This window comes from Erithacus rubecula (assembly GCF_903797595.1).
Source record: "Erithacus rubecula genome assembly, chromosome: 6".
Lineage (NCBI taxonomy): Eukaryota > Metazoa > Chordata > Aves > Passeriformes > Muscicapidae > Erithacus > Erithacus rubecula.
In genome coordinates, this window is record NC_136688.1 from 5,137,969 (window position 1) to 5,152,466 (window position 14,498).

The window sequence follows — 14,498 nt, forward strand, 5'->3', positions numbered from 1 at the left end:
TAGAAACTGGTGGTAGTATTTTCTTATTTTTTCAAATAAGAATGTATCATACATTATTTCACTATTAGACACCTATGGGTAAATCAATTTTACTTCAGATAAATATCTGCATTTTCAATCTGCTTCTTGAAAGGAGACAGGTTTCCAGTCATTCTCCATGTCTGTAAGCCTGAGGTCACTGGTAGTATATATTCTACACTTGGCAAAACTCCTGAAATTTGAATTATTGCACACATATATTATATAAGACACTGTTCTTTCCCAGATTAAGAAATAACGCAAATAATGTTGTGCCCAAGCTGGGAATTCCCCTCATCCCCTTTCTTAGTCTGATTTTTTTAGATTGCAAAATTGTAGAATATTTGTGGAACATAGCTTGCATTGATAGATATTTACAGTTAAAGGGCAGCCAGCATGAAGTTGTTTTTTATCTTAATTGCATCAGAATGTACAAACCAAGAAACAGTCTCCAGGCCCCACTCAATGTCTTGTGTTTCCCAGTGTGCACGTGCTGCTGTTGTTTATTGCCAGGCCAAGAAGAAATACTCTGTTCAAATCCTCCTCCACCAGAGGCAGCTTTTCCTCTTGCTGTTGTGAAAGCAGTGTTGGCTGCAGCTCGTTTCTGTGGGCTGAGGGTCGTAACCTGGAGTGCAGGATGAGAGGATGTGGGAAAGCAGGGCTTGGGCTATCCCTGCTGGAGCCCCGAGCTGCAGCTTTATCTCAGTTCAGTGGGGAACTCCAGCATTGTTGTCACTGCTGCTGTCCTTGCTGGACACTAAGGGATGTACTCTGAGACCTAAAGAATCCCTCCAGCACCTGCTTTCTTGCAGTGGTCCTCATGTTTTGCAGAAATGTTGGTTTGGAGTGAATGTTAAACAGTGTAAGACTCAAAATATCCTCTATGGTCCATGGTGTGTGAGCTGTTGAAGGGAAGAAGTTCCTTAGGTCAGTTTTGAGGGCAATGCTTGTTCTAAGTCCCTGGGCAAAGCATCACATGCCTGTACCCCAGCTTACAGGAGTTTTTGAAGAACCAAAAAGGTGACAGACAAGGCTGATTGCAGCCAGCAGAGAAGGCACTTGTGCTGCCATGTCCTGCAAGGATGTCATCAGGATGTGTACAGAGTTGCAGCAAAACACAGCATTCCAGTCCCTGCAGCAGCTGAGCTCTTACACTGTGAAGTATTAGGTTCAGGGGTGCAATGGGACAAAGATCTGTGCTCTTTGCTTTTTGCTTGGTTTGTTAGTCGATTTGGTTTAGATTGCTGTTGCAAATTGTTCCATTCTGAGATACAGGGTATCTGTCCTGCTGCTCCAGGCTTGTTTATGAAAATTATCCTTCTCCTCTTAAGCTAATTTTTTAACTGAAGTCCAGTAACACCCGAAGAAGTTACTGTTGGCACTGTATTAGCTTTATTGCACCTCTTTCAACTCATGCTTCTGCCCTGCAGCTCCAGAAGCAAATCGTTTACAGTTGCAGAGTTTTGAGTGGGGCAGCTACCCTTAACTCTTCCGAGGGGAATGTAAACTGCTCTCCTAGACTGCTAAATCATTTAGAAGGCCACACAATGGGGACACCTCCTGCACACTCACTCTCCAGTGCAGCTGCACTCAACCCTATTTTCTGCAGGGGAAAGGGTTGTGTCAAGGTGTTAACCAAGGGAAGTGAGGAGGCTTTAGGCAGGGAAAGCACAGTGGGTACTTAAACAGTGAACCATGCCAATAGGGCCAGACAGTTGATTTAAAATTCAGCAGGATTGTGGCTGTATGGATCTGAATTTCCCTTAGGCAAAATATTTACTGCTGCATCCAAAAATTTCCACCTGAGTCCCATGGAGCTGCTGTTGCAGCAGAGTGGCTGGAGTGCCTCAAGAGAGGTCTGTGAGAGCAAGCCAAGGCAAGATGAGCCATTCAGAGCCTCTTGATGGTCTGTGTGTCTGTGCTATCTTAGAGCATTATCAGCAGGAATGTAGGTGTATGTGGTTTGCCTTGCAATGGAGTTATGAGCAGTGCTTAACATTTTCCATTTTGTTAACTCTGGAATTCATCCCGGCAATCCCAGCACACATGGGAATTTCACTTAGCAGTTCCTGCAGCCTTTCTGGTAAAGCTGTTCACTGTTCCTTGTGCACAGACACAGACCTGACCTGTGTTTCTATGTGCAGTCATCCAGGCACCTTCCCCTCTGAGCTTTGTTCAATCCAATATCCAAACAAAAGTGTCACCGTTAAGGCAACAGTAGCACCTCAAGCACAGGGAACTCTTCAGCCTCCAAGGCTGTTTGTCAGTCTGGAGCAAATAGTCCGAAGGACAGCTGAAGAAAAATTATGTAACAGGAGTTTGAACTTTCAGTAAGGACAAGGACAAGTTTCCAGTAATGATTTCTGTTTTAGGACTGCTGATGGGGATTTCCCAACCATGGGTCTCCCTTCCAGCTTCCTCTTTTGAGGGGTTTGAATTGCTTATAAATACCCTCTGAGTCTGAGAGCACATGAGACGATCTCCATCTCCTTTGGCTTTGCCATTCTGCAGTGGTGAGTGATACTCTGAATTTGTGTGCTGTGTGCAATGTTTTGAGCTGGTATTTGGGAACAGGACCAATGCTTTAGCACCTGGGGCTTCTTTGTGCTCATGACAGAAGGAGTGCTAAAATGTGGGTTTCTCATGTGAGCCTGCTTTTGTTGTGGATCTTGTGGTTGCACAGAGGGTACCACTGCTTTCAGGGGGAGAAGGGAGTCCTGGGTGAGCCCTCAGCACTGTGGCAGCAGCTGGGCACAGCTGGGGGTGTGGTGGGTTCTCAAAGGTGCTCCAGAACTGCTCATCTCTCTCACTGTCTCCCAGGTCCCTGTCAGGCTTGGCCAGGAACCATGAGGCTCTGGATCTGCATCGCATTGTTCTCCATTTGCACCACTGTTGTGTGTGCAAGTACTGAGAAACCAAGTATAACTGAAGGAGCAAAGGAAGCTGCAAAATTTGTCCGGGATGCAGTGGGAGGTAAGTTGCTGTTTCCAGGGGCCTTGATCAGCCCCCACAGGTGCTTTCTGTGGGCACAGCCCTGTGCAGAGGCTGATGTGGAGCAGTGCCTCACTCTGTTCCTGCTCCTTGGACCTTTCAGCTCCTTGCTGAAATGGTACTGAACTATTTCTGCTGTGACTCTTTCAAGTTCACATCATGTCCCTTTCTCTCCTTTCATCAGGGGCAATGGATATGCTCAGAGCATACACTGACATGGTTAAGGCAAATTATAAAAATTCTGACAAGTATTTCCATGCCCGTGGGAATTATGATGCTGCCCGGAGAGGACCTGGGGGCGCTTGGGCAGCGGAAGTGATCAGGTAATGGAGCGTGCTTGGCTTGTTAACAGTGAGTTATTAGGGATGCAGGCACTCCAGCTGGAGTGAGATCCTTTCTGATTTGTACTCAGCTTTGCACCTAAAAGGATGGCAGAGGGGAGGAGAAGTAGTTCCCATCTAGACAGCTGGGCCCTATAGGGATGGTGCCACGTGAGTGTGACCCTTTCTTCTCGTCCTCCGGAGAAGGCAGATTCCTCTCTCAGCATTTCTGTTAAGGAACTCTTTCATTGCTAGTTCATTTCCCGACATAACAGATTTGGATTCCACCGCGGGCTCTCAGGCAAAGGCCCAGTGCGTGCTTGCATCTCACCTTGAGCAGGCCTACAGAAACTCAGTTTCTCCTGAGTGAAAGAACCAACACAAGGCCGAGTTAGATGCAGTCTGCTCAGCTGGCCTTTTTCCCTTCCCCACAGCAACCTCCGGGAGACCTGGCAGAGCGACGTGAGCGGCAGAGGCGACGAGGACACCGAGGAGGACCAGGAGGCGAACCGCTGGGGCCGCAGCGGCGGGAACCCGAACCGCTACCGGCCCAAGGGGCTGCCCAGCAAATACTAGAGCTGTACTCCGCTCCTGTCACACCTCCCTTTGTAAAGCAGAATAAAGAGATCCTCCTGAGAACTGTTCCCTTCGCTGCGTGCATCCATCCTGCCGGGGGCGCGGGGCTGCGGGGCGGCGGTGTCGGGGCATCAGGGGGCTGCCAAAGGGATCCACGGGTGCTCTGGGGCGGCAGGAGCCGCTCCCCGCGGAGGGGCGGCCTGGGCGGGCGGATCCCGGCACGATCCTGTCACAGTCCGCTTGCGATCCTGTCACGTTCCCGGTGTGATCCTGGCACGATCCTGTCACGGTCCCGGTGCGGCCGCCGGTGCGCAGGGGGCGCTGTGGGGCCGCGGGCGCCGCTCTGGCCGCGCCGCCGCCTCGCTGCCCCTCACGGCTGAGGGGCCACCATGGACCGCAACCCGTCGCCACCGTGCAGCGATGCGGAGGAGGAGGAGGGGGACGCGGTGGGGAACACGGTGTACAGCAAGCACTGGCTCTTCAGCGTCCTCACCCGCCTCATCGAGGTGCGCGGCCGCCGGGAGGGAGCGGGCGGCGGGCCCGGCGTCGGTCAGCGCCGAGAGGGGCGACGCGACCGCTCCCCGGGCAGGGGGAGACACCCGGGACCACAGCGGGGACCCACAGGATACACAGCGGGGACAGGGTGGGAAAACACCTGGGAACCCAGCGGGGACCCCGGGGGTGCCGGGGGTTCAGCCGGGTCGTTTCCCCCGCCCCGCTGTGTCCCAGGTCATCGCCCCCGCGGAGCCGGAGCCCGCCGCCAGCCCCGAGGGAGCCCGGACGGAGCTGGACGAGGAGATGGAGAATGACATTTGCAAGGTGTGGGACATGTCGATGGACGAGGTAGGAGCCTCGTGTGCCCCGAGTGTTCGGTCAGCGTGGTGCTGGCAGTGGGAGAAGCCGGGAATCAGCTCGTTCCGGTGTTTTGGGCAGGGTGAGGCAGCACAGCTGGGCTGGGTGGCGCCGAGCGGGCTCTGCGTGGAGCCTGCGCTGGAAAGAGGAACAGGGGCAGAGCAGCAGCTGGAATTAACTCGGGTGCGCAGCCTGTGCCTTCAGCATGCGGATTATGGGGATAATATCGAGGCCATCTCGAAACAGGCATATGTTCCTTTAGGAATTGTCATACTTCCATTGGCATAGCTTCTCTCTGATAGATAAACAGCCTTTCAGAGTTTAGCTGCAGACTTGCAGGGGCAATGTCACACGGCTTCTTGATATTTTATACAGCATTTCCAACAAATTCTCTCTAAATATATATATTCTAGTTTAAGTATTATTATTTTATTCCCTAACTTGTTGCTCAGATTTTTAAAATAAACATGGCATATGGGTCTTTTACTTCCAACCAGAGAACTAATGTTTTTTTTTAATGTGGTAAAATGTGGAGATTTCCCCTTTTGTGTGTTCCAGTCAAGTGTGTTTTTGTGTGTTCCGGTCAAGATGGCAATCCCTTAACTTTCTTTTTTTTTTATATGTCATGGTAATGTCATACCTTAAAACTGAATTCTGGTTGAGTGTCTGTTTCTGTTGAGATAGGGAGCAAATTGCATTTTCTTGCAAGTGTGACTTTTTGGTTCATTCTACAGCAAATCACTGGCATGCTGAATCACCAGCGTGACTTGCTGGCCTTCTCTTATTGAAAAACAAGGATTATTGGTATTAAGTGTTGGCAGATAACAAATTTTTTGTAGTGAGTTTGTCATCTCATTGATCCAGTCCTTGTGCTGCGGGAACACATTTGATTTTGTGTTTGGAAATTGTAGAGGTCCGTTTACATCTCCATTCACTTTCTCCACAGGATGTTGCTTTATTTCTTCAGGAATTCAATGCCCCTGATATATTCATGGGAGTTTTTGCCAAGTCCAAATGCCCTCGCCTGACTGTAAGTATGGGCTGTCAAAAAGCTGTTGCTGTGTTAATGGCAACAGTAGATAGCTCTGTACATGCATTTACATTTATGTCTCTTTTCTCATTGCACGTGTAATGTAAAAGGGGAAGCAGGAGAAAACACAAAATTAAATATAAAATGCTTTTTCACTGTTTTTAACATGGTCTGTCAGTAAGAATTGTGGTGATGCTGAAGATGGTACATGTCTACTCACACATCCGCATCTAGACACACTGAGAAAGGATTGAGTTTGTCAAACATAGTTACAAGACCTGTTTTAAAACCCAGCAGTCTGGCCTTTCTTTTTCCCTTTTGACTCGTTTCGTGGTTACTGAACAGAAATGGTCTGGAATTTGTTTAGTCAAACCTGCAAAAGTGTGGTGGTTTGACCCTGGCTGGAGGCCAGGTGCCCACCAAAGCTGCTCTGTCATTCCCCTCTTCAGGACAAGGGAGGAAAAAATACAACAGGAGGCTCATGGGTCAAGATAAGGGCAGGGAGAGATCACTCACCAGCTGCTGTGATTTGTCATGGAGAAAACAGACTCCACTTGGGGAAATAAATTTATTACCAATCAAATCAGAACAAGATAATGAAACATAAACACAAAAATATTACAAAAAGCAGTCTTGGGAATTATTAAGACACCAATACTTTATTTATTTTTTTTTAATTTTCCACTTGTTTTGATGTCACTGATTTCCAGCTTGTGCTGCACAGTGTACTGCAGGACTCAAGATAAGATTTTCAAAGGTATTCAGTATTGATGTAAATCCTCTTTCTCAGAAGTTGCCAGATGCTTTACTCCAGAAGATGAGTAGAGCTTTGAAAGTTTAGTACTTTGTCTTTGGAGAGTACAACCCAAATTTGCAAGTGAGTACAAATTGGCTGTCACAGTTACTTTCATGAAATAGTGTTTGCTGGAGTAATTGCCTGCTGTAATTTAGCAGAAGTAATAACATGTTAATAAGTAAGAAAACAACCTTAGTGGAGAGAGTTGATTTCTGGTCTTAAATTGCTGCAAACTAATGACTCACTTTATTTTAGCATCAGTCACCTGCAGGTATTTTGGAGCTCTTGTGGTCCCCTTTACACAAGTGTGCATCCTCTTAATGATTATCTTGCCATGAATATCCTAATGGGATGCACTGCTTTGGGGTTTGTTTTTTTATTTTATTTTATCTTAGATCCCTTTAACCAGAAATTTGGCTTTGCTGGAAGCTTGTATTAAGATCCCTTTCTTTTGTGAGCAAGTGAATATCAGTGAGGGTCACATTTATGTAGTGATATTTTTGTTTTAGGACTCCTTTTTGCTTTAATAACAGGGCTGACAAATTAGCTTCAAAATAGTATACAAAGAATAGGCAAGCATAGATGATTTCAAGATACATTTGCTTTTATGGGACATCCTAAGACCTAAATATCTGCATAGTACTTGAGTGTGTTTTTGTCTAGTCTGATAGAACAGAAAAATCTCTATGGAATTTGTGGAAGAATTAGTATCTTTGTCATGAAATTAATGGGTCATACAAGCTTGGAAATCAAACTGGAAAACATCTTTGAACCTCTCTTACTTTTGTCTTATGGCTCTGGAAATGAAATTGTGGACTTGCAGTTGTCTCATTATACTGTGTTTTGACTTTCCAGGAAATCTGTGTGGGAATACTGGGGAATATGGCCTGTTTCCAGGACATCTGCATGTCCATTAGCAAAGATGAGAATCTTGGGTAAGTGTCTGTGTGCTTTGTACGTGAACAGGTACTGCTTACCTGAACTCACAGTCAGAAAATTCATGTCAGAGAAGAATCTAAGCTTGCCTGCCAAGCCTCATCTTCATTCATAACTTTTGGCTGATCATGTTTGTGTGAAGAGTGTTCAGGAAAGGAAGAAAGGACACAGATCACTATTTTTGGGAATTTTTAATCACCAGTCAAGTTAGTTTCCGAGTTTGGTGGTCTTGAGATACTGAAGTGAATGCACAGTTAGGAAAAGCTGGCTTTAATCTCAGAACATGGCTGCAGTTGTTAAATTAACCTTTCAATACCTTTTTTTTTTTAATAAAGATCGATTTTGCTAACTTTTTTTCTTTGCTTTTTCTCCTTAAAGCCAAGTATTACTGCAACGTCTGTGTGATTCAGACTCCCCAACTCTTCTGGAAACAAGCAGGTAGGACAGCTCAGAAATTAATACATCATTAGTGTAGTTCTGCTGTGCTCTGAGGCCTGGGGAGAAAACTGGCAAATAGGCTCACTATTTTATTATCCTCTCATCCTCTCCTTTTATTGTTTCTGTATTGTTGTGGAATCACTTTGCTATGATTTGGACTCCCATTTCCTCTGTCTTTTTTTTTTTTTTGGATTTACACTTGTACAGCTAAAAGGAGTGAACTGGTTTCTAATTTGTGAAATGGGGAATTCTTGCCTAGGTTGTTGTTAACTTGCCTCTCCCAGCCTGAGGTGGCCAATGTCTGGGTGGAGAGGATCCGAGAAAATCCTTCTGTGTACGACTGTGTTTGCTTTATCATGTCCAGCTCTACAAATGGTAGGTTGCCAAAACAAGCTGGGATGTTTGCAGAAGTGGGTGTTTGCAGAAGGAAAATAAGAGCTGAAGTTTTCAATTTCAAAGACAAATGTTCTCAGTTGGGTTAATTTCTTTAAAATAAAGGAAACCTCGTGAGTTTAAAGAACACCAAAACAACCTTGCCCTCCCTTTGCGGGGTTATAAATATGAATAAAACCAGCCAGAGCAGCACTCACAGAGAAAGAAGAAAGCTATGGGGGGGATCAGAATATGTTTAATTGAAGAAATTATTATTTACCACAATAAAAGAAAGTACATAGTCCTCATTCAGGGATATACATATGTAATTTTTGTATCTTGAAACAAGACCTGATGTAATTTATTCTTTGCAAGTCAGATATGAGTTTTCTAGTTTTGAAACTACCATATCTGTGGAATGTGAACTGGAAGAATGGTTCAGTTACTCTGGCAGCTGAATACTGTGCAGGCTTTGGGTATGCAGATAGTGCTACACAAATCTCTCTTAGCACTAATCTAGCAAAAACCACACCAACCACCTAAAAATGGAAATATTTTGAATTTTTGTTTAACATCCAGCTCAGCTGTAGCAGCAGTTGTTGTTTGTCAGGGAACCCTAATAATACAGCTTTTTCAATTTTTAAATCTATTTTTAAAATGCAAATTCTCAGAAATAATGCTCCATCCAATTGAAGTAACAGGTCTGTTTAAGTAAAATGCACATTGGCGAGTGGAAGATTAGCATAAAAGTGCATATCTAGGAACAAATCTTGAAAAGTTTTACTCCAGAAGGAGGAGTTACAACTTTTCAGGATCATGGAGTCTCTTTGCAGAGTGAAGTTACTGCTTCACATGTGGCATGACAAGGTAGAAGGTGTCAGTGGCCTTTCCAACAATCCCTGTGCATCAAACTCTTTACCTGGTCTATGCCACATAAAGGGATTAAACATAGCAACCAGTAGTAGGTCACAAAGAAAATGAATTTATTTCAGTCCTGAATTTACTCTGAATACTTGTATACACTAGCATTTTGTGAGCTAATTTTGCTCTTCATTTTTAGTCTTGGTGAAATAATAAGAATATTCTCTCTTGTGCAGTTGACTTGCTGGTGAAAGTGGGTGAAGTGGTGGACAAGCTCTTTGATCTGGATGAAGAGCTGATGTTAAACTGGATCAAAAATGGCACTTGTCACTCTGTGGGACCATCTGTGGATGATTCCCCTGAGGAGCTTCCAGACTTTAAGATTGTGCCTTGTATACTTGAAGCAGCCAAGCAAGTCCGGTATGGGAGATTTATTTTGGTTTCATGGCTGAGGAGATTCCTTATAACCTTGTAAGGCCTGTGCCCAAACATCTTGTTTTAGTGGGAACAGCACAATTTGACAGATCACTGGGGTATGTTTTCCTGGACTTATGGTTTGAAATGAGTCAACGTGTTTGTTTGCAAAGGGAATGGCAGTGATTGCTGATGGGCTACTCCATGACCAAAACACAGAATATAAGCTCAGTAAGCAGCACCTTAATTTGTCTTTTTGATGTTTGTCCTGTGTAGATCAGATAACCCAGAAGGACTGGATGTTTATATGCATATCCTGCAGCTCCTGACCACGGTGGATGAGGGTATCCAGGCTATTGGTAAGAACCTGGAATTGCTACCTGTGAGGGGGCCAAGAGAGGCTGGATCATCAAATATTTATTGGGGAGAACAGGAATTCATGTACTTGGATTAAATTTGTTGGGTTGGTGGATCCTCTTTCTTTCTTTCTCAAGTGCAGGCTCCTGATGGAGGAAAAGAGACTTGGAGTTTGCTTTATGACCTCGTTTGCCAGGAGCTTTGCCAGCCAGATGATCCACCCATCATTGTGCAGGAGCAGAAGACTGTGCTGGCCTCTATTTTGTCTGTGCTGTCTGCTATGTTTGCTTCACAGACAGAGCATGAATACACCAGGATGAGGAAAAGTAAGTCATACTTTTTTCTGGGTTGTTTTTTTTTGTTTTTTTTTTTAAATTAATATTCACAGTTGGCTTTATGTGGGTGTGGAAAATGGTTCAATTCAGTGACATCGCATACAGTAAGACTCTTCCCTGGTTACTCAAAATCACAGCTAGCCCAAAGTTCAGTTACTGGGTGGGCTGTAAATTCTGAGGAGTTACAGTACCAGAATCTACAGATTCTGCTCAGTCTTCTCCATTGGGTGGATTAGTGAAAATTGAGAATTTATTTTTGCTAAAACATAGTAAGGCATAATTACATTATTTTTTCATATGTAACATATAGTACTTATATTTTTATGCACTATTTTTTTTTTTAGTAGGGGGAGATTCTGCACTTAACTAAATCCATCTATCATTTCTTACTTTTAAATTCCTTAGAATTAAAAGCCTGTCTTGAGAATGTGAGTCAGGGTAACCTGCAGCAGAAAGCTGCTGTGCAGTTTGGTTTGTCAGATGGGATTATCTGGATGCAAATTTACATACTGCCCCCACTGGGTACTACCAAAGACAGTTTCCTTCTCCTTACACTGGCATATAGTTTTTATAGATACAGGTCAGCTTGCAGGAAAAATGGTTTGAGTTTTCTACTATTCCACTTGCTTCTTTAAAACTGTTTTTGAATAACAAAATGCAACACTGTCAGAATATACATTCCTATGGCTTTTGTGTAAAATCTGATTATATGTTTCAAAATTCTATTGCCTTGAAAGATGGACAAGAATTTTCAGTGTTAAAGTTCACTGTTCTTGTTACTTTGTATTAAGATATGCCACTGATTGGGAGCTTGATTCGTATTTTACAATACATGGAGGGCTGTGGGAAGAGAGCTGTTGAGAACTCCAAGGAGTCTGAGCAAGAGGAGACTGAAAGGACTGATGTAAATGAGGAAGATTTCCATTTAAAAATTTTGAAGGATATTTGCTGTGAATTACTTTCCAATATGCTTCAAGAGCTAACCAAGGTAAGAATAAACAAAATTGTAGTAGGAATTTCTGCAGGGTAGGTAAGAAAAAAGTATTTACTATTACTGTGGGCATTTTTCTATGCAAGTGCAGTTGCTAACTGGGAGTTGATTAGAGAATCAACCAGAAGTAACAACAGGTGTGGGAGATGGGAGGAACATAGGTTTTCTGAGGTGTGTGCCAAGAATGATAAATTCTGTACATATATGTTGCCCTTTCTTTTGCATGAAAGTTGAGAAAAGTAAATACTGTCAATATATGATCTCACCTTCTCAGCTGGACCTTTTTAATTATGGAAACATTCAGGTTAAGAGACTTGTGATGTATGAGTTTTCACAGCCTTTTGTATCAGCTGTCTGGTTTTCTCTGAGAACTGTAAGTTCTGGTTGCTTTACCCATTTTAAGAACAGAGCACATTCTGTAGATGTTCTTTCAACAGCTGTTCATGACATGCTGGTTGTATTCTGATTTTCCAGGAGAATACCTTAGAAGGACTGCATCAGGGACACCTGAATGAGCAGACATGTTCCTGTGCTTTTCAGAACCTCTTACCTCTGTATTTTGCTTCGGTGAGTATGTGACAAGGTGTGTGACACAGCTGAAAAGGTGCTCCTTGGGTGGCAGGGCCTTTCCAAAGCTGATGTACAAACAGGACAGGATTGCTCAGGCACAGGTAAAACACCACTCAGTGCCAGATAGTCTCACCCCCTCTGTCTGCTGTCCCTCACTACAGCCAGAGCTTTGCCAAGATTATCAGCTGATGCCAAGGCCAAACTGTGCTAACGTGGATGTCTGAAAATTTTTCCTGGCTGAAAATTTGTCCTGTATATTTTTATAGAAGGATTGTCCTAAATGTTTTTCATAGGGAGCTTTTCCTAGGTGAGAAGAGTTTCTGTGTTTCTTTTAAACAAGGAAGTAAGGGTTTGAGGAAAGTGGTACCATTTCAAAATTTAGACCAACTGGTATTGTGGGGTTTAGGAGGAAAGTAGCTACTGTGGGGCATTTTCCATTTTTCATTGCAGTGGCTCTTTCTGGCTACTCATATTTGGAAAGTACAGAAGTAGGAAGAGCCCCTGTGCCAGTATAAGAATTCTGTGTTCCATGCAAGTTGATTTTGGGTTTTTTTTTCTCCTTCTGTTTGTTTTTTATTTCCAGGTGGAGAGTTTCCTTGAAGTCCTACGTGAGGCTGATCAGACACTTGCTGACAATCTAGAAAAACGTTTCCCAAGCCTGAAGGTTCACACCTAAGAATGTACATAAAATATTTTCCTTCCTTGGAATGAAGATTTTCCACTGTTTCATGACAGTGTTTCAGAAATCAAGTTTTCAGTAAATGCAGGAGAATGAGGCAACCTTTTTACCAGCAGGTGGCTTTTAAGAAATGTTCTGGGTAGCCCTGATTAACCTAGGGTTAACCTGGTTCTGCAAGGGAAAGGAAATGTGACTGTAAATCACTTCTGCATCTTCCATCCTGTTTGCTTTGGTAATGAGAGACTGTTGATTTCTAATTACTCTCCTGCAGAGTAGTTTTCTTTGAATAACTCTCAATTCTGTGCTTTTCAACTGAAGTTGAAACAGCAAAATGAATGAAATGCTCTGAGTAGTTCTTTAACATGGTGCTGGTTTCTTTCAAGTTGCTGTTGACAAAAGGAGGATTGCTTAATAGAAATTCCCCTCAAGCATCTGATAAAAACAGTTAAATTATAGAGTTGTTTGGGGATTTTTTTAGATCATATCAATACTTTGAGCAGGTGCTGTAACAGAAATGTTTCAATCTGCTCCTTTCAAATCTTCACACTTCTACTGAAGCCTCATCTTCACTGCAGCTATGAGTTGTGGTGTCTCAGTCCTGTGCAGTTCAAAGGATTTGAGAATATTGTTACCAATGGTCTGTGCTGCAGCTTCCAGCCATTGCAGGTAACTACTCACAGTGAAGATTTGCAGGGCAGCTTTGGATTCAATCCCTGGTACACTTGCAGACCTTAGGAGTTTTTTCAGCAGTCTGTGCTTCACTTTGGGAGTGTAACATCTCAGTTCTTTCCTTCTTGATTTGTTGTATGAATTATCTCAGAATGGCATGAGAAATACCATGTTTTCCATGGGGGAGCTTAAGGTTCTAGGTCACTTGCAGGAAATTCAGAGTATAATCTTCTAAAACTCCCACTTTAATTATATGGTATTTTAACTGCATTGCATTTTTAGATCCTGTGTCTGCATGCAGTACACCTGATATATTCTGAGTCTGAAGAGACAGCACAGCAGTACATCAACTTCCCTGTTTCTGCAAATGAGAGTGGAAAACAACTGGTCTTTATTAGGTTTGAGGTGTAAAAGCAAATGGGAACCAGAGCATAGAGAATAACTTAATGTCACATACACACATTCCCTGGCTCTCCAGGTTTTACAAACTTTAGTGTTGTGCTGGGCCATGTTGTGTTCCCAGAGTTACCTGGACAAATACAGTGGTAAAATACAGTATGTGTATATGTATATATAACCTTTCCATCCCAACCTCCAGTTTTCAAAACCATAGCAATTCAATCACCCCCTGCCAGCAGCATCTTAGTTGTTAGCAGGGAATCTGGAACTGCAAATACCTGATTTGTGTCACCAAAAAGAATTGCCGTGGTTTATATCAATTTTTGTATGCTATGTTTGTTGGAGAAAACTGGTGACAGCATTTTTCATACTACTTGACAGTTTTGGGATATTTTCTTAAACCTACAGATTTGTAATAAAGCTGCTTTTTTAAAAAAAAAAAACCTATATGCTTTACTTCATTCTAGTGTCAATTAAATTTGTTTTCTGAGCCACTGGAAATGCCTGTTACTCTTAAGTGTGTCAGTTGTAAGAGGAAAATCAAACCTCTTCATAATGTCTGTGTGCTGTAAAAAATGTTTTCCTTCCCTGGATAGTTATTTTAGCTCTTGCTTTTTTTTCCATAGTCATTTTTATGGTCTGGAAATTAACATGTGTCTCATCCCACAAACTTTTTTTGGGCTTAGTTTGTCCCCAGCTGAATCATAAGTGTCTTCCACCATAGCGAACAATTATTTCTTGTGTGCATTGCCTGAAATTTGTCACCATTGAAATTCTGCAGTCACCATATAATGTAATATAGAAAAAAAAAAGCTGAGACAGGATCTGTTGTTTAATTTTGTTCCTTCTCCATTTCAATACACCAATATTCAGGGTTGGCTGGTGAACTGTTAA

General features: G+C 43.2%; 2 protein-coding genes across 3 annotated transcripts; both read left to right on the forward strand.

The window, feature by feature from the left end:
- The first annotated feature begins 2,473 nt into the window (after positions 1-2,473).
- On the forward strand, positions 2,474-3,968 carry LOC306803258 (serum amyloid A protein-like). The gene is made up of 4 exons (XM_079308470.1): positions 2,474-2,531; positions 2,839-2,991; positions 3,194-3,332; positions 3,764-3,968. Exons 1-4 carry the CDS (start codon positions 2,489-2,491, stop codon positions 3,903-3,905), a joined length of 477 nt encoding a protein of 158 aa, XP_079164596.1. The 5' UTR covers positions 2,474-2,488; the 3' UTR covers positions 3,906-3,968.
- A 285-nt stretch (positions 3,969-4,253) lies between these two features.
- Positions 4,254-14,434, forward strand: SAAL1 (serum amyloid A like 1). 2 transcript variants are annotated; one of them, XM_079307558.1, is made up of 12 exons: positions 4,254-4,411; positions 4,635-4,748; positions 5,704-5,787; positions 7,439-7,518; positions 7,898-7,957; positions 8,217-8,332; positions 9,427-9,610; positions 9,881-9,963; positions 10,099-10,287; positions 11,088-11,284; positions 11,762-11,854; positions 12,441-14,434. In XM_079307558.1, the coding sequence occupies exons 1-12, from the start codon at positions 4,295-4,297 to the stop codon at positions 12,531-12,533; spliced, it is 1,410 nt and encodes a 469-aa protein (XP_079163684.1). In that variant the 5' UTR covers positions 4,254-4,294; the 3' UTR covers positions 12,534-14,434. The 2 variants fall into 2 exon arrangements, with proteins under 2 accessions (XP_079163684.1, XP_079163685.1); XM_079307559.1 differs by lacking the exon at positions 10,099-10,287 and having other exon boundaries at positions 12,441-14,035.
- Positions 14,435-14,498: the final 64 nt, after the last annotated feature.